At 29.8% G+C, this 17,687-nt stretch overlaps 7 protein-coding genes across 7 annotated transcripts; 2 read left to right on the top strand and 5 right to left on the bottom strand.

Moving 5' to 3' along the window:
- Nucleotides 1-712: 712 nt before the first annotated feature.
- On the bottom strand, nt 713-2,980 carry RPC34 (DNA-directed RNA polymerase III subunit RPC6, putative; the record flags this gene model as incomplete). Its single annotated transcript, XM_029007363.1, has 6 exons — nt 713-721; nt 1,097-1,489; nt 1,768-1,833; nt 2,009-2,065; nt 2,418-2,742; nt 2,922-2,980. 6 exons carry the CDS (start codon nt 2,978-2,980, stop codon nt 713-715), a joined length of 909 nt encoding a protein of 302 aa, XP_028863760.1.
- Nucleotides 2,981-4,008: 1,028 nt separating this feature from the next.
- Nucleotides 4,009-4,660, top strand: TIM8 (mitochondrial import inner membrane translocase subunit TIM8, putative; the record flags this gene model as incomplete). The annotated part of the gene is made up of 3 exons (XM_029007362.1): nt 4,009-4,074; nt 4,257-4,326; nt 4,515-4,660. The coding sequence occupies 3 exons, from the start codon at nt 4,009-4,011 to the stop codon at nt 4,658-4,660; spliced, it is 282 nt and encodes a 93-aa protein (XP_028863759.1).
- Nucleotides 4,661-5,266: 606 nt separating this feature from the next.
- PmUG01_13037300 (conserved Plasmodium protein, unknown function) lies at nt 5,267-8,509 on the top strand (the record flags this gene model as incomplete). Its single annotated transcript, XM_029007361.1, has 4 exons — nt 5,267-6,178; nt 6,571-8,101; nt 8,246-8,303; nt 8,476-8,509. 4 exons carry the CDS (start codon nt 5,267-5,269, stop codon nt 8,507-8,509), a joined length of 2,535 nt encoding a protein of 844 aa, XP_028863758.1.
- A 405-nt stretch (nt 8,510-8,914) lies between these two features.
- PmUG01_13037200 (conserved Plasmodium protein, unknown function) lies at nt 8,915-10,393 on the bottom strand (the record flags this gene model as incomplete). The annotated part of the gene is made up of 1 exon (XM_029007360.1): nt 8,915-10,393. The coding sequence occupies one exon, from the start codon at nt 10,391-10,393 to the stop codon at nt 8,915-8,917; it is 1,479 nt and encodes a 492-aa protein (XP_028863757.1).
- A 1,300-nt stretch (nt 10,394-11,693) lies between these two features.
- Nucleotides 11,694-12,053, bottom strand: PmUG01_13037100 (copper transporter, putative; the record flags this gene model as incomplete). The annotated part of the gene is made up of 1 exon (XM_029007359.1): nt 11,694-12,053. The coding sequence occupies one exon, from the start codon at nt 12,051-12,053 to the stop codon at nt 11,694-11,696; it is 360 nt and encodes a 119-aa protein (XP_028863756.1).
- A 1,027-nt stretch (nt 12,054-13,080) lies between these two features.
- On the bottom strand, nt 13,081-14,101 carry COX14 (cytochrome c oxidase assembly protein COX14, putative; the record flags this gene model as incomplete). Its single annotated transcript, XM_029007358.1, has 3 exons — nt 13,081-13,167; nt 13,587-13,654; nt 13,969-14,101. 3 exons carry the CDS (start codon nt 14,099-14,101, stop codon nt 13,081-13,083), a joined length of 288 nt encoding a protein of 95 aa, XP_028863755.1.
- Nucleotides 14,102-15,201: 1,100 nt separating this feature from the next.
- PmUG01_13036900 (mitochondrial ribosomal protein L21 precursor, putative) lies at nt 15,202-16,413 on the bottom strand (the record flags this gene model as incomplete). The annotated part of the gene is made up of 1 exon (XM_029007357.1): nt 15,202-16,413. One exon carries the CDS (start codon nt 16,411-16,413, stop codon nt 15,202-15,204), a length of 1,212 nt encoding a protein of 403 aa, XP_028863754.1.
- Nucleotides 16,414-17,687: the final 1,274 nt, after the last annotated feature.

The raw sequence follows: 17,687 nt of genomic DNA, 5'->3' as shown, positions 1-17,687 counted from the left end.
TTGTTTTTCTTTGATTTTTCTCACTTCTGAATTGTGTGCAAAAGTGCGTTTTGGAAATTCGAAAAAAAAAAAAGAAAGAAAAAAAAATATTTTAGAATATAATAAAATAAATTAGCATAAAATAGAGTGAAATAAAATAGAATGTAACGAAGCAGAGTGCAATAAAGTATAATGTAACGAAGAAGAGTGAAATAAAGTATAATATAACGAAGCAGAGTGAAATAAAGTATAATGTAACGAAGAAGAGTGAAATAAAGTATAATATAACGAAGCAGAGTGAAATAAAGTATAATGTAACGAAGAAGAGTGAAATAAAGTATAATGTAACGAAGAAGAGTGAAATAAAGTATAATGTAACGAAGAAGAATGAAATAAAGCAGAATGGAGTAAAATAAAACTGTGTAGAACAAAGTAAAAACCTCACCCAATGACATATAAAATAATGCTCAATAAAATGTTAAAAATAGTAAGGGGCAAACATTTTATTTAAAAGAAAAATAAACAAAAAAGGGTTTTTGAAAAACGAGTCATAAATTAAAAGCACATTCATAAGGTATACATTAAATTTTTAACAAAAAACGACAAACATAAAAAAAAAAAAAAAAAAATGCGTTTAAAATGGGAATAATTTAATTCTAATTCAGTTACTCCTTTTTTTTTTTTTTTTTTTTTTTTTCTTTCCCGCTGTTTATCCTATACACTGCTAATGATATTAATCGCTCTATAAAAAAGAAATGAAAAAAAAAAAAAGAAGGAAATAATAAAGATAAAAGTAAAATTAGAAGTATAATTATAAGTAAAATTAGAAGTAAAATTAGAAGTATAATTAGAAGTATAATTAGAAGTAAAATTAGAAGTATAATTAGAAGTATAATTAGAAGTATAATTAGAAGTAAAATTAGAAGTATAATTAGAAGTAAAATTAAAAGTAAAAGTAAAAGTAAAATTAAAAGTAAAATAAAATTGTGCTCATAATAAACATATTAAAATGCGGAATACGCACAAAAAAAGACAGGCATAAATAAAAATGCATATAGGTTTGGCGGAGTAACAACGCATATCCTCTCCTATGAGCGCACACAAATGTAGGGAATACCTCTAAATTAAGATAAAAATTTAAATATAAGCAATTCTTCGGGTTAATAGCTGTTTTTGTATCAGAATTACATTTGTTAAAAATATCACATGAAAAGCAAGGAAAATTATGGAAAAAAATTTTCTTTTCATTGTTATAATAATAAATATATTCTTCATCATTATTATTTTTATATATCTTAATTCTTTCCTCATATAACAGCGTTTTTATAACTCTGTATATATCGTTGTCCGAAAAATAACACACACTGTTATTAAGTTTTTTAACATAATTAATAACAGAAATAACATTTGAATTGTTATTGTTATATAAATAGAAACATATGTTCTCTCTTATATAGTCAACAACCTTTTTGTTGAACACTCCGTCCGTGTAGAACGATCCACCAATCACCTGAAAACATCCACATACGGGAAAAAAAATGGGAATGAAGTAGAGAATAAATAGGAAAAAAATTAAAAATAAAAATAAAAATAAAAAGATGATAGAACAAAATAAGTAATCACAAACGAGTAAAAACCATATAACAAAATATTGCCACATTACATTATAACAACATCAAAATGTAACAAGAAAAAAAAATAGCATAAAATCCTAATGACACATTTTATCCGAATTTCAAAAATAGCTCTCTTTTTTTCTATTTTTTTTTTTTTTTTTTTTTTTTTTACCTTTTCTGAAGCTTCCAAATCATACAGTATGTACATTTTGCGATTTTTAACATGGATATTATTTACCTTCGACATGAATAAGGTGGGGGGAAATAATCAAACAAACGAATGGGAAAATAGGAAAATAGGAAAACGGACAAATGAACAAATGAGCAAATGAACAAATGCGCAAATGAACAAATGAACAAATTTGCGAATATTACATTAACTGTTCATATTTTTTTTTTTTTTTTGTCTCTACCTGTTTTATTAATTTATTTTCACAAAGCAACTTCACTCCTTTTTGGACTTGATGTATCTTGAAAAGGAGCACGAATTAGGGGAGTTCATGTGGGCATAATATATATATTTAAGTATTTATGCATGTACGTGTGTATGTATTTATGCATGTACGTGTGTATGTATTTATGCATATACGTGTGTATGTATTTATGCATGTACGTGTGTATGTATTTATGCATGTACGTGTGTATGCATTTATGCATGTACGTGTGTATGCATTTATGCATGTACGTGTGTATGCTTATGTGTGTGAGCAAAAGGAGGCGATACGAATTAGCTACTAGCCAAATATCGTAGCAGATCTGCTTATGCAAAAATATTTTTGTTTAAAAATTTATGTTACATACGGATGAAAAAAAAAAAGTTACCAGTAATTTGGTCTGCTTTCTCAGATCAGCTGTCCATATTCCATTGTTTTGACTATTTTCAATTTTGGTAAATATTAAAAAATCTATATCACTTAATTCTTTCAATTTTTTCGTAACATCTTCACTTCTCATCCTCGTTATAATTGTATTATTTTCATTTTTTATTGAACAAGCTCTTGCATTTTCAAGGATATTTAATGCATAAACAATTTCGCATCTTCTTAACTTTACTTTTTTTTTTTTTTCATATATTTCTTCTAAATTTTCTATATTTATAAAGTCCTTATGATCTAGTCCTACAAAGACACGTCGGATGAAATTTTCACTGTATCTTTGCAAGATATACAAAATGTGGCGTGTACGAGCAGATACGAACGCAAATCATTGCCCGTTTGTATGTACATGTACGGGCGTGTTTAAATACTTATACATATAATCATACATATGCTCATACATATGCTCATACATATGCTTATATATATACATATACTTATATATTTTCACCTGTTTAACATACCTATTCTATATATATCCTTCACTAACTGCTTATTGTTTGCGTTCATTTTTTCCTTATTTTTGATCTCTCGTAATGCTACCAAATTTTAATGTACGTAACAATATATGAAAAAATGTAATCTTGCCTTTCGAGATATATTCCCATGATTTTTCGTTTCTTTAGTTACTTAAAAAAAAAAAAAAAAAAAAAAAAAGAAAAAAGAAAAAGAAAAAAGAAAAGAAAAAAGAAAAGAAAAAAGAAAAGAAAAGAAACAATTACGCTTATAAGCCGTATAAAGGGGGAAAAAAAAAAAAAATTACACAAAAACGACAAAAAATAGAAAATTATTTGCCCAAATGACAAAAAAAAAGAAAAAAAAGTTTATTCTCTTCCCATTTTTTTTTTTTTTTTTTTTTTTTTGTATAAATTACACAATTGACAACTTACGGATGTTTGAATTAGAATGAAACAGGAAAATACCCCTTTTATATAATTATTTTGAGAACTCCAATATTTTGTGCTCTCTTTTTTTACTTATATATTTATTATATTATTAGATTTAAGAATATAAAATAAATTTGCGTCCAACATTTATTATACTGGTAGTTATACCAATATTGCTGTCAAAGTTGCTGCGGTCATTCGTACTGTTGTTACTGTTATTGTTACTGCTTTATCGTTTTTTTTCTTCTTTTTTTCTTCTTTTTTTCTTCTTTATTTCTTCTTTTTTTTCTTCTTTTTTTACTTCTTTTTTTCTTCTTTTTTTATTTCTTTTTTTCTTCTTTTTTTACTTCTTTTTTTCTTCTTTTTTTACTTCTTTTTTTCATCTTTTTTTTCTTCTCTTTTTCTTCTTTATTTCTCCTTTATTTCTTCCTTATTTCTTCTTTATTTCTTCCTTATTTCTTCTTTATTTCTTCCTTATTTCTTCTTTATTTCTTCCTTTTTTCTTTTTAACCTTGGGCATATTGAAGAAATAACTTATATATACAGGCAGAAACAAAACACATGTTATTAAAACATCCATAAGTATAGGCAAAACTATACTGGAGGGTAGGTAAAATAAGATACAAGTAAACAAGTTTGCATTGCTGAACAATGGATGAAGAGATAAAAGGAGAAAATGCGGACAACTTTTTAACGCAATTAAACAAATTAAACAAAGTACGCGCCGTTATATTCATTATACACGCAAGTGCACACATACCTACCTGTACAAACGTCTATATACACATATATGAATATACATGTTTATATATGTTTGTATCAATTTACGCATAATTATATGTCAAGAGGACAACATTTCTCACTTACAGTCCATTTGCATTTCTTTCCTCACTACATAGATAATATCCTCCTTTAAGGAAAACTGCAAAATAGCATCCTACTGCTTCGATAAGTGCGTTAGTTACCCGGGTAAAAGAGAAAAAAAATGAATTTAAAAATGTAAAAACGTACATATATAAATGTATATATGCGTATAAAGTAAAAAATAAAACAAGTTGATGATACTGTGTTATTAATCTATTGCATAACTGCTCCATTGCCCCATTTTCGACCTAGCTCTTCCATTATAATACCTTTTAACTTTACGCCAATTTCAGAAAAAAGTTTAAGCAACAGTAACAAGAAGTGCATATGGAACTGTACGCAAAGATACTTGGAGTGTAATCATTTTATAAAAAATAGATCAAAAGATAGTGATACATTAGCTAGTTTAAATTTATTAGATGAATTTATAAACAAGTAACGGGGTTTCACGAAATCTGGAAAAACATAGTGTTTATGTTATAAAAAAAAAAAAAAAAAGAAAAATGAAAGCAGAAAAACATCTTTTTTATGCTTTTCACCAACCTTATATGTCAAATTATGGATAAGAATGTGGATGTGCGTGTAACATATGTGCACGAATTAAGTGGTGGAGAATAAAAAAAAAAAAAAAAAAAAAAAGAGAAAAATCGAAAAAAAGATAGAAACAAATAGAAGAATAAAAAACGATAAAGATATGTAAAAACAAGTAAAAATAAAATAAAGCAAAGTATAGCAAAACGGACGTCGCGGCGAAAGTTTTACCGCAAAAGGCACTAAGTTGAGTATTTTTGTCTGAACAGTATTTTTTTTTTTTTTTTTTTTTTTTTGTTAATCCTTTGTATACGGTTTAACACTTTGTACTCCACTGCGAATTTGTGTATACTGCAATAATAGGCCCGTACCTGTGCGCGCACGTACACTTGTACATAAATATCTAAATGCATATATACATATATACATATATATATATATACAACGTAAATATATTTATACATAGTGCGTTACAATTGGAGTGTTGTTCCTTTGTTCATCCAAGTAGAACATAATGGAATCGAATACATACTTTAGAGAAATTTTCCTGTATGTTCAGGTGACAGGGGAAAAGGAAGAGAAGCGAGACAACAAAGAGTTACAAGAAAAATACGAACAGTATGAGCTGTTGGAGTTGCCAGAGAAGCAAGGGCTGTCGGAGATGTACTTTGATTACATGAGCAAATGCTTCAGCTTTTTGTTGAATCAGGAGCATGACTATATAATCAGTACACTGAAGAAGAATGGGTCGTTGACGTCCTTTTTTTTTTCTTATTTATTGAATGCCAATAGATATTACGATTTATATTTTAAAAATAATGAAGAGAGAGAATTTTCCGATTTAGATATGTACGTGTTTGAATTTTATGTAAAATTAGTGGAAATATTTATGAACAAGGACAGGTTGGAAACGGGCATAATTAAAACGACGTTTTTAAAAATACATATTTTTATGGACATTGTAATGCTATTTTATAAAATAAAAAAAGATGTTATAACAAGAGTATTGAATAAATTGTACGTTATTACTAAATTTCATTTCTTCAAAATAAATAAATATATATCTTTTCTATATAAGGAACTAAAATGTATAAAGGAAAAAATAGAAAAATATAATAGCGATAGTAGTATTAGTAATAATAGTAATAGTAATAATCCCACCAAAAAAGATATACTAGATATTCTTCTTTTCCAAATAAATGAATTTATTGTATGCATTTACTGTTTTACAAAATTTTTCAAAGAATACAAATTTTATGATACGAATGAAAATAAGTTAACGAACGACTTAATTATTGCCAAACTGTTATTTCATGATCAAATAGGAGAGGAGGAAAATAATTTGGAACAGAACCCTTCGCTGGTTTTACGGAAAGAGGGGGGCTCTTCCTTTCTTTGCTTGTTCATACAGACTTATATCGAAATGGTATGCACTAATGGAAATTATATGTGTGTGTACATACTTGCGGCAGTGAGGGTTGCGCGCCTTATCTAACTGGCCCAACTGTGCAGATTAGTGTACGTATGTATGGATGTGTGTACGTATGTATGGATGTGTGTGTACATATGTATGGATGTGTGTGTACATATGTATGGATGTGTGTGTACATATGTATGGATGTGTGTGTACATATGTATGGATGTGTGTGTACATATGTATGGATGTGTGTGTACATATGTATGGATGTGTGTGTACATATGTATGGATGTGTGTGTACATATGTATGGATGTGTGTGTACATATGTATGGATGTGTGTGTACATGTATATTTTTTTTGTATTTTTATTTTTCATCTCTCCCCATCCCTCTGTTCGTAGATACGTAAACTATACAGTAGCAGTGCAGAGGACACGAGCAAGAAATCCATTTTGTTCCTTCGATATGAATTTGCAAAAGTGTTGAAGATGTTTATAAAATACAATATATTGTATGGAAACGACAAAAACAAACTTCTTCCCCTTTCAATTGTAATTGATCTGTTAACTGAAACATGTAATGATGTGAGTCTTCATTTTTTAAGGAATGACATACGTATGAGCAAATGGAAATTTTTACAAAATTTTGTAGTTGAGGATAAACTTGATTTTGAATTTTTTATTTATGTTAATAATTTTTTAAAAATTAAAAGTAAAAAAGGAGTTGAGAAAATGATGAAAAAAATATATGAAAATGAAATTAATCAAGTAAGGGAAATAGCCACCGCTTGTAGTTCTAGTATGATTTTAGAAATTTTGAAAAAAAATAATTTTAATGTTTCTAATTCTTTGGAGCATATTCTTAACATGAACCAGGAGCAAATGGATATACTGCACAAGGGTCAAGGCACTCCCTCGGATGCTAGTGCATATGATAGTAGTAATGATGAAAGAAGTGGGGAGGTTAGTGTTGACGTGAGTGGACATGTGAGTAGTGATGAAAAAAGTGTTGTGTGTAGTTGCGATGCAAATGATGGCAAAAATGGAGGTAAAAATAGAAACGTAGATGAAGGTATAATGGATGTTATAACGAATAACCTTACTAGGACTGATAATTATTATGGTTACGATAAAGATAGGAGTAAGGAAAAGAATGTGTTAGAAATGCTACGAGAGCAATCGTTAATTAACAAAGCACGTAAAAAGAAAAACGCAAAGTACAAATATAGAAATGAATCAATGAGTGAAGAGAATAAAAACAAAATTTTGAACCTTCTTAATCAATCAAGTTTATCCTCTGATGATTTGTTAAAGGGTTCAGATGATATCTTTGTCAATGAAAAGATTATCCCTACGTCCTATAGAAAGAACTATGCCGAGGATGAAGGGCAGGATGTAGGAAGTGGTGATAGCGATGAGGAGGAGAAGATTAAAGAGAAGGAAATGAATAGAAAGAAGTATAGCGAAATGGATAGAAAGAAGTATGGCGAAATGGATAGAAAGAAGTATGGCGAAATGGATAGAAAGAAGTATGGCGAAATGGATAGAAAGAAGTATGGCGAAATGGATAGAAAGAAGTATGGCGAAATGGATAGAAAGAAGTATGGCGAAATGGATAGAAAAAAGGATGGCGAAATGGATAGAAAGAAGTATGGCGAAATGGATAGAAAGAAGTATGGCGAAATGGATAGAAAGAAGTATGGCGAAATGGATAGAAAAAAGGATGGCGAAATGGATAGAAAGAAGTATGGCGAAATGGATAACGAAGTGGAGAAGAATATCCCGAGGTTGCATGAACAAGGGCGATTTTACAAAAATAAATGCACCCCCCATCTTTATGCAACCAAGTCCAGGGGAAATTACAAAGGTAGAGGTTGTTCAGAGGCATTAAAAAGGAAAGAGGAAACAAAGGATGATAAGGGCAATGACGCGGGTAATATAAAGATGGAACGTTCACACAGTATGGAAGCGCGCCTATGCATAAATTATTCGGAATTTTTTTATTTATTAATTTTTTTTCTATTTGTTTTTTATATAATTTTAATTTTTGTTTTTTTCGTATATATATACTTCTTAGAATTGAAGAAATATTACCAAAGGAAAATGGTAAACAAGGGGCGATCTCGAAGAAATCAGTAATAAACACAAATGGACAGTCGAAATAGCTAAAATGAAATTTGCATTCGCATGCATCTAATGTGCATCCGAGAATGTATCATATATCGCGGAACAGTTCTCATCTCTGCGTACTTTCTATGACCTCTCATATTTTTCCACTTTCCCCTTCTCTTTTTTTTCCCTCCATAGGTACGACAAAAAGTTCAGCAAAGGGATGTTGTAAATTGGCAAGCTGCACCCACGTATAGTTACTTAATTTTTCAACGAAAAGAACTAGGAAACATATTTAAATTATTTTATTTCTCGAAACATTTGAACCGATTAATATTTTTTAAAAAAAAAGGACAAAAAAAGGCAAAAAAAAATTACTTGATGGCGTAGGAGTTTGTGAAAGACACATTTGAATTATTGTTCATGTATGACAGTATGGACATCTGAAACGTGCACATATCCATACGTATGTATATTTAGCCGTGCACGAACGGGCAAAGCTTCAGGTTTTAATGTACTTTTTCAGATGACTGTTAACCCCCATATGTTATAATTTATGTCGTAGACTTCTTCTCAGTTTTTATAGGGTACATGCGATTTACCCGTTAACTGTACCATTTATCACAGGATGGTGTGCCTATTTACAGTCGTCTTGCTTATTCTCATTAGCACTTAAAAAATCAATATGTTTTTTTAATGTTATATTATTTTGTTTTATTTGTTCGTTTTCAGATGCTAATATATCATAGGACGTTTGATATTTGTATAAATCCTTTTTATAATTAATATTCATATCTTTGTAATAAAAAATGAAATTAATTAATAATGTTCTCTCATCTAATAATTGTTTTAAATCTTTATAAAACTTTGATATATTATTATTTTCAGATAGCTTTTTATATTTTTCCATAATATGCTCCTTATACTCTTTCATATTATGATTATCCTCTTCAAGGATTCTGTTAATTATTTTTGAATTTTTTTCAAAAAAAATTTTTGCGCTAAAATTGTCTGCACTGCTACTGCTCATCTCATTTTTGTAATTTTTTAGCAGTTCCGACTTTATGTTGTCATTATCGTTACAGTAATATTTATCTTTTCTTTCGTTCCCCTCGTCTTCCCCCTCAGAGTAGCTACTTTTGCGTCTGTCACAGTACCTGTCGTTGCTCTTGTCGTTGCTCTTGTCCTTGCTCTTGTCGTTGCTCTTGTCCTTGCTCTTGTCCTTGCTCTTGTCCTTGCTCTTGTCCTTGCTCTTGTCCTTGCTCTTGTCGTTGCTCTTGTCTTTGCTCTTGTCGTTGCTCTTGTCTTTGCTCCTGTCAATGCTCCTATCACCGCTATCATTACACGTGTTACAATTTTTTCCCAGGAACGTCTTGGACGTTTTTATCAGAGCAGTTGATACCTTGTCATAACTCTTATGGATATACGACTGAAGCACTGATGTATTTAATATTATATTACTATTTTTTTTTTTTGTTTTTATCGTTTTTCCTTGACTACTTTTGTTGTCCACATCGACTGTGCTATTTTTCCTCGACACGTGATTGTCGTCGCTTTCGTATATTTTGTGAAATTCGACGTTCTTCAGCAGTCCATCATTAGGAAGTCCATTCAAATGGATACTTCCACTGCTAGTGCCACTACCATATCCACTAACATTGACAATATCATCAGTAGTTTCATCCCTATCACATGTATTATCTTTTTTCCTTTGATTATCTTCTCTTTTTCTGTTAAGTATGCAGTACTCGTGCTCTTGCTCATCTTCCTTCCCTTTAAGCCTCTTTGCCCGTTCAATGGTCCCCTTGGCACTTTCACCATCTACTGCATCAATATACATGTCCTCTGCACTTTTCATCTCACTTCTTTTCATCTCATTACTTTTCATCTCACTTCTTTTCATCTCATTACTTTTCATCTCATTACTTTTCATCTCACTTCTTTTCATCTCATTACTTTTCATCTCATTGCTCTTCATCTCATTGCTCTTCCTATCAAATCCTTTCCTTTTTTGTGGTTCCATTTCAACGTTGTTGCTACCCGTAACTTGTATTAGTATTGTGCCTATATTACCGCTATTTGTTTTTTCCTCTTTTTGGGCCTTCTCGGTTTTCATATTTTTTCACTTGAGTCAAGTAGGGAAAATGGAATAAAGCGAATCAAAATATAAAAAAAAAAAGACTAGAAGTTAAAGTAAATGCAAATGCAAACATACACATAGTACTATCTTACAACGTAAATGTAACAGCATACACAAAAACAAAAAGAAGATGCAGGGAACCTGCAGGTGCTCATATATTTGGGTGTTTCGAGGTAGGGGGAGGGAAAAAAAAAAAAAAAAAAAAAAAAAACTGCTCAACGGACAAAACAACAAAAAAGAACAGGTGTGCCTTTATATAGGTACTTATATAATTACAAATTTTTTTGTTGCACAAATATGCAACGACGATAAAGAATTTACATGAAAGAAGGAAAGAAAAAAACAAAAAAAAAAAAGCCACACATAGGAATGAATAAATTTTTACCTGTACCTGTTCAGGTGAAAATACTTTTTACTTGCTGCGCGCTGAATGAGAAATGAAGACCTTTACATTTTTGCTAAAATAAGAAAATACCTCTAATACCTTAGAGATTCAGAAGAATAATAAAACAGATTTTTCCTTTATGCGCTCGTTTGTGTTATCGTCTGTTTATTTTATTTTTTTTTTTTTTTCTTTTTAAAAAGTTGCTGCAAACATACACTAAATTCGCCTAAACGTTTCAATTTTTTTTTTTTTTTTTTTTTTTTGCACTTTTTACTTTAGCGTATCGTTAAAGGATTGTGCGAAAGTATTCTTTTACAAAAATTATAAAATAGGGCAAAAAAATAAAAATAAAATAAAAATAAAATAAAATAAAAATAAAAATAAAATAAAGATAAAATTGAAGTAAAATTAAAATTAAATGAAAAAATATAATGAAAAATTGGATGGCGTAAAATATGCACATATATGCAATGTACCATTTCATCAAATGAACACTCTGCACACGTCATAAAAATTGGAAAATTTTTACATGCATATTGAATAGTTATTTGCATATACAAACATATAACTCTTAAAATTTTACCTAATTGCTGTGAGCACAGTAGATGTATGCACCTGACGTGTAATTAAATGCGCATAACACGAATATGATACTATTTATGCATATTTTTTTTTTTTTTTTTTTTGAAGAAATAAGGGGTATAGCTTCTCCCACTACATAATATTACTCAGTAGAAGGAAACAACATCATCTGGGTGGTAGACCATAATGATGTTGTTATACCTTTTTTTTGTTCTTATGTTCCACTTTTTTGTTCCTATTTTTTCTTTTCTTCTCATTTTTTTTTTTCATTTTCACCCCATCTTTTTTGATCCTCTCGTTTCCGCCGCCTTACACTAGCAAATGCCCACAAAAGAAATAACCAACAGCTATGCCCACCATGGTACTAAGGAATATAAACAAGTTGAAAGTCATGACGAGGAGCATTAATAAATAATCAACGGCATAATTTATAAAAGATATCATACCAAAAGTAAGTCTATGATCAACTGGAATATTTTTTACGAACAGTAAATTTTCTTTTAAATCGTTCGGATATTTTTTAAATGTATTTCTTTTTACTGCTTTAATATATATAGATAAAAAACCTAATAAGAAACACATGATATTACAAAAAATAAATTCATACATACATCTAATTCGAAAATAGTCAAATAAGAATATTATGTTTGTGTCATTTGAAAAGTACATTGGAAGTGGGTCAACACCATCTTTACCTCTTTTGTGATAACAACTGCTACTAACTATATGAACATTAAATATAGCATGGAGGAAAATTAAAATATACGTAGGTATTACGCTGTATGATGTTTCACTCTGTGTTTTTCCGGATATGCTGAACTGCCCCTTGCATCCCCCCATCGTAACTCCACTCATAGGCTTGTTACCTGAACTCGTTGATTTATTAGCTTGACTTGTCTGCTTATTATCTTAACTCGTTGGCTTATTTTTGCTTAACTCGTTGACTTAATCTCCTGGCTTGTTATCTTCTTAAACTTTTATCCTCTTAATCTGGTTATCTTCTTAAACTTTTATCCTCTTAATCTGGTTATCTTCTTAAACTTTTATCCTCTTAATCTGGTTATCTTCTTAAACTTTTATCCTCTTAATCTGGTTATCTTCTTAAACTTTTATCCTCTTAATCTGGTTATCTTCTTAAACTTTTATCCTCTTAATCTGGTTATCTTCTTAAACTTTTATCCTCTTAATCTGGTTATCTTCTTAAACTTTTATCCTCTTAAGCTGGTTATCTTCTTAAACGTTTATCCTCTTAAGCAGGTTATCTTCTTAAGCTTGTTGTCTTCTTAAACTTCCGTATCGCATTTTAACTGTGTAAGGGTTATATATACCCCCCCCTATCCTTTCGTGCTGTACGCACTGTTTACTCAAAAAAATTTCAGCAAAATTTTTTTTTTTTTAAATTACAGCACTATATGCAACGGGGAAAATGTCGCACCTATTTTGCTCATTAATGTTCCTTTCACAAATTTCGCCTACTCATTTGGTTGGTCCACTGTCCAGATGATGTGGTTGTGCAAAAGGCATGTTAATTCGACCGGTGTGCCAAAGTAACTGCAGGTGATTGTTTTATAATGCTGTGTTACTCCACGCTATGTTATATATTATTATTTATTTTTTTCTTTATTTCTTTATTTCTTTATTTCTTTATTTTATTTATTTATTTTTTTTTAATTTTTTTTTTTTTTTTATTTTATTGCTAACTAGGGTAGCCAACTTGACTCTTGGGTATTAAGCCCCTTTCCCTGGCACTTCTAATTTTTTCGTACAGTTCTTTTCGTTGCTTCTTTAGAAAAAAAAAAAAAAAATATATATATCATAAATGAGAATAACAAAGCGAAATATTATGGCAAAAGGTTGGAAATATGACAAAGCAAAGCTCAAACGATGATGAAGTATTGAGAGACATTTGCGCTTTTGTTAAAAAAGAAAGTAAAACAAAAATGCAATTATTTTCTACTTTAAAAAAAGCAGAGATACATGCAAAAGAAAAAATATACTCGTTGTGCATATTTGTTTCTTTACAATAGCACAGGCAAACGAAACGATTGCTTAAGCTATTCGTTGTTTCACTTATTCGTTTGCGTCTTTTCATTATTACTACAATTATTATCCTTATTATTGTTCCTGTCGTTACTGTTACTGTATTTATTTCCATTATTGTTATTGTTATTTTTATTTTTATTTTTATTTTTTTGTGCTTACCTCTTTTCTTATGTAGTGCTTGTACGAGTAATGTACTGCGTCATTCCACATGTGGAAAAAGGAGTACCCTAAAAAGGGAAAAAAGGAAAAAAATAAAATAAACAAACAGAATAAACGAATGAATAAAGGAAAATACACATGCACCCTTTCAACAACGTAAAGAGTGCGCATACCTACGCTTATATGTAGACAGGTCCACATACCCACGTTCATATATATGTATATGTATGCGTACGCATGTACGCACATACTATATACGCGTGCCAACAGATGTAGGTATGCAACATGCTCAAGGAGATGCTCAAAAAAGGCACTTGTTCATATCATGCGAATACATTTTTAATAGTACAGATACAAAATGTGAAGACAGTTTAAGTAGTACCTAGGTATATGCTAAGCCCCACTAGGGAATATGCTACAGTTGTGTGCAAAAAGGTATAAACTTTTTCTTTCTTTACATAAAATGCGTAGTAATTTAATTTAAAAAATCGAAAGATTTCGAACTTAACCCCCATTATATGGTATAAGTCAAGGCGCGTAAGCGTTATAGGATATCTACGCATACCATATGTAGGTATGTATATATGTAATATTGTACATAAATGTGTTTGGTTTGGTTTGGTTCGATTTGGTCTGGTACGTTTTGTTTTGTTTTGTTATGTTTTGTTATGTTTTGTTTTGTTTTGTTATGTTTTGTTTTGTTTTGTTATGTTTTGTTATGTTTTGTTTTGTTTTAATTTGATTTAATTAGCTTTGCTTCGCTTCCCTCTCCTTCAAATCGCTTTTTTTTTTTTTTTTTTTTTTTTTTTTTTCTTTCTTTTTTTTTTTAAAAATAAAAAAAAAATAATTTTTAACACCTCGAAAAGAACAGAATAATGAAAAATTATTTTATTTTATTTCAATTTATTTATTTTTTTATTTTTTTTTTTTTTCATTTTTTTAAAGATATGCTGTATTTTTCTCTTTTAGTATATAATTGTGTTACAACATTAAAACGTATATCCTTTTTAGTAGCTAATTTAATAAGCATGGGATGAGGATAGTTAAAAAAGGTTTGTAGTATGTGAAAAAAAAAAAAAAAAAAAAAAAAAAAAGGAAAAAAAGAGAGAATAAGCAAAAGCTTCCCTCGTGCACATGTATGTATATTTACATATATACATAAATGAACATACGTGCAAACTTGCGTACATGTATGCGGACGTATATACGCTGATGAGCTGAAATTTTCGGATTTTTTCAGAGAAATATATAGAAAAAGGGAGAAGAAAATATAAAGCAAAAATGATGAAAAAATAAAGCAAAAATGATGAAACAATAAAGCAAAAATGATGAAACAATAAAGCAAAAATGATAACAAAATAAAGCAAAAATGATAACAAAATAAAGCAAAAATGATAACAAAATAAAGCAAAAATGATAACAAAATAAAGCAAAAATGATAACAAAATAAAGCAAAAATGATAACAAAATAAAGCAAAAATGATAACAAAATAAAACAAAAAAGATTACAAAATGGCGGACAAAAGGAGGAAGCCCTCGTAGGGCTAAAGTTTACAGGGTACGAGGATTCACACGCGACGCTAGGACTGTGTGTGCACAGAGCGAATGTTTTGTATCAGTACGAGTGAGGAACGTGCGGATCAGGATAAAACCGATAGCAGTCAGTGAGTCCTCGCCTGTGCAAAGTATTGGGTTGATGTTCAACTAAGTTGTAGATTTGTTCTGCCAATGGATTATTATTTTCATCAAATTTAATAAAATTCAATTCTTTTTGATATAACCATCTATTAGACCATAAATCAAGTATTTGTAAAGGTTTAATTCTTTCATCTTTTATTTTACCTGATGTGTTAATAATTATTTCATCAATTTTTAAAAGTGTTATCCAATGTCTTATTCGTAAAAATCTACTAGATCTTCTTACTTTCTTATAACGAAAACTTAAAATTTCTTTACTGAGAGTTATCTGTTCTATTGTAGCTTTTACTTTACAGTATGGTACTGTTGGTTTACCAATGATTGAAAAATTTTTAGATCCCACAAAGAGAACCGTACCAAAATATACAACATCACCTGCCTTCCTTCTATGCATCTTTTCTGTTTGAACAATATCTCCTACTGTTACTTTGTGTTCATTTATAAAATTTGATTTGAAGATACAAAATAAATCTTTCTTATCTCGACTAATAATGTGCTCTAGTTCTTTCGGAGGTTTTTCATAATAATTTAGTTCATTATCATCTTCTTCCCTTTCGCATTCATATTGTGTTATTTCATTTAACGCAATATGTCTTCCTCGAATGGCATGTTTCCCCTTCCTTCTTCCTCTTCTTACTCCATTATTTTGCCTATTACTACAACTGCTTCTGTTGTAGTCGTCTTGTTGAAAAATACTAGTTGTTCCTACCTCATTATTTATCACCTCTACTACCTCCGCACATTTTCCATCATTCTTATTCAAACATAGGTTGTACTCCTTTTTCTGTCTATAACCATTCACTTCGACATATTCATTTGTACATGGTACCGAATTTGACCATTCCTCTTTCTGACAATATTCTTTTTTTATTTGTGTATATCTAGTACGTGGCAAATTTTTATGTAAAACGAATATGCATGAGTTTACATTCATAGGCATAATACAATGTAAATTTTTCCATTTCCTTGCTATGGTTACTTTCTTTCGATAATTTTTAGACGTATTCCTCCATCTTATTTTCAAATCTTTGTAAGTTATGAAATTATTAAGATTTTTTTTTTTTTCTTCGTTCGGATGAACTGGATAAACGGGCGGGTTTATTCGTCTCTTCCTGTGCTTACCAAGCATCAGCTCCTATTATAAAAAATTTAAAAAGAAAAAGGACAAAAACAGAAAATAAAAATGGAAATAAAAAAAGGGAACAAACAATGCAATATAGCTCGAAAAAAAAAAAAAAAAAAAAAAAAAATGAATAACATTGCACACATAATTAAATATTTGCTTCAGAATTTAGGTCTGTGTCATATTGTGTTCTCCTTTGCCGCTTAACAAACTACCACCACTCTATGAACACATCAAAAAAGGACAACAACAGCAACAGCAACAGCAACAGCAACAACAACAACAACAAGAAAAAAAAAAAAAAAAAAGTGTGTAGTCTTACAGTTTCACCTTTTCAAATTACATTTTTTTTTTTTTTTTTTTTTTTTTTTTTTTTACAATTTTATGGCCCTCTTGTCTTCTGCACGGGTAATAGGTCAAACAACGCTTCACTGAGATGGGGGAAAAAAGAAAAGTTTGTTTCATAAAAAATACAAAAACAGTTAATTTAAAATATTTCATATTCCCTTTTGCATTAAAGCGATACCTATATTAGGGGTAGTTGTGTGCACACCGCTAACATCAAGCGATAAGCTGAACTTGCACCTGAGAACTTTTAAAAATTTTATCTGTTCCTCCAATCTTGTTAGTATCATATCGCAGAAGGTTTCATTTATTAATATAGGATATTCCTTCTCTCAAAAAAGAACGAGCGCCTTAGTAAGTTGGTTTGAGGAACACTTGACTAGTAAATGGGGCTTGACATACTACGTACATGATATACTACATACATGATATACTACGTACTTTATATACTACGTACTTTATATACTACGTACTTTATATACTACGTACTTTATATACTACGTACTTTATATACTACGTACTTTATATACTACGTACTTTATATACTACGTACTTTATATACTACGTACTTTATATACTACGTACTTTATATACTACGTACTTTATATACTACGTACTTTATATACTATATGTAAATTAGTTATGCAATGTGAGTTGTGCAAAATGGGTTAAGTGATTATCGATTTGTATTTTTTTTTTTTTTTTTTTTTTTTTGCACTTATTTTTTAATTTGTTGGCGCGTAAAATGTACGCCAAATTTGCACTGCAAGGGGCTACAAAAAATGCAGGGAATTTCACACAATACTAGAGGTGTACTGAGAAAAAGGGCAAGTTTTTGCGTACAAGTAAGTATGTTTACTCGTAAATAATTTGTACATGTATTTACATACATACATACGCGTGAATAGTGCGCTATATATGAACAAACAACACAG

This window comes from Plasmodium malariae (assembly GCF_900090045.1).
Source record: "Plasmodium malariae genome assembly, chromosome: 13".
NCBI lineage: Eukaryota > Apicomplexa > Aconoidasida > Haemosporida > Plasmodiidae > Plasmodium > Plasmodium malariae.
This window is presented reverse-complemented; position numbering and strand designations above follow the sequence as displayed.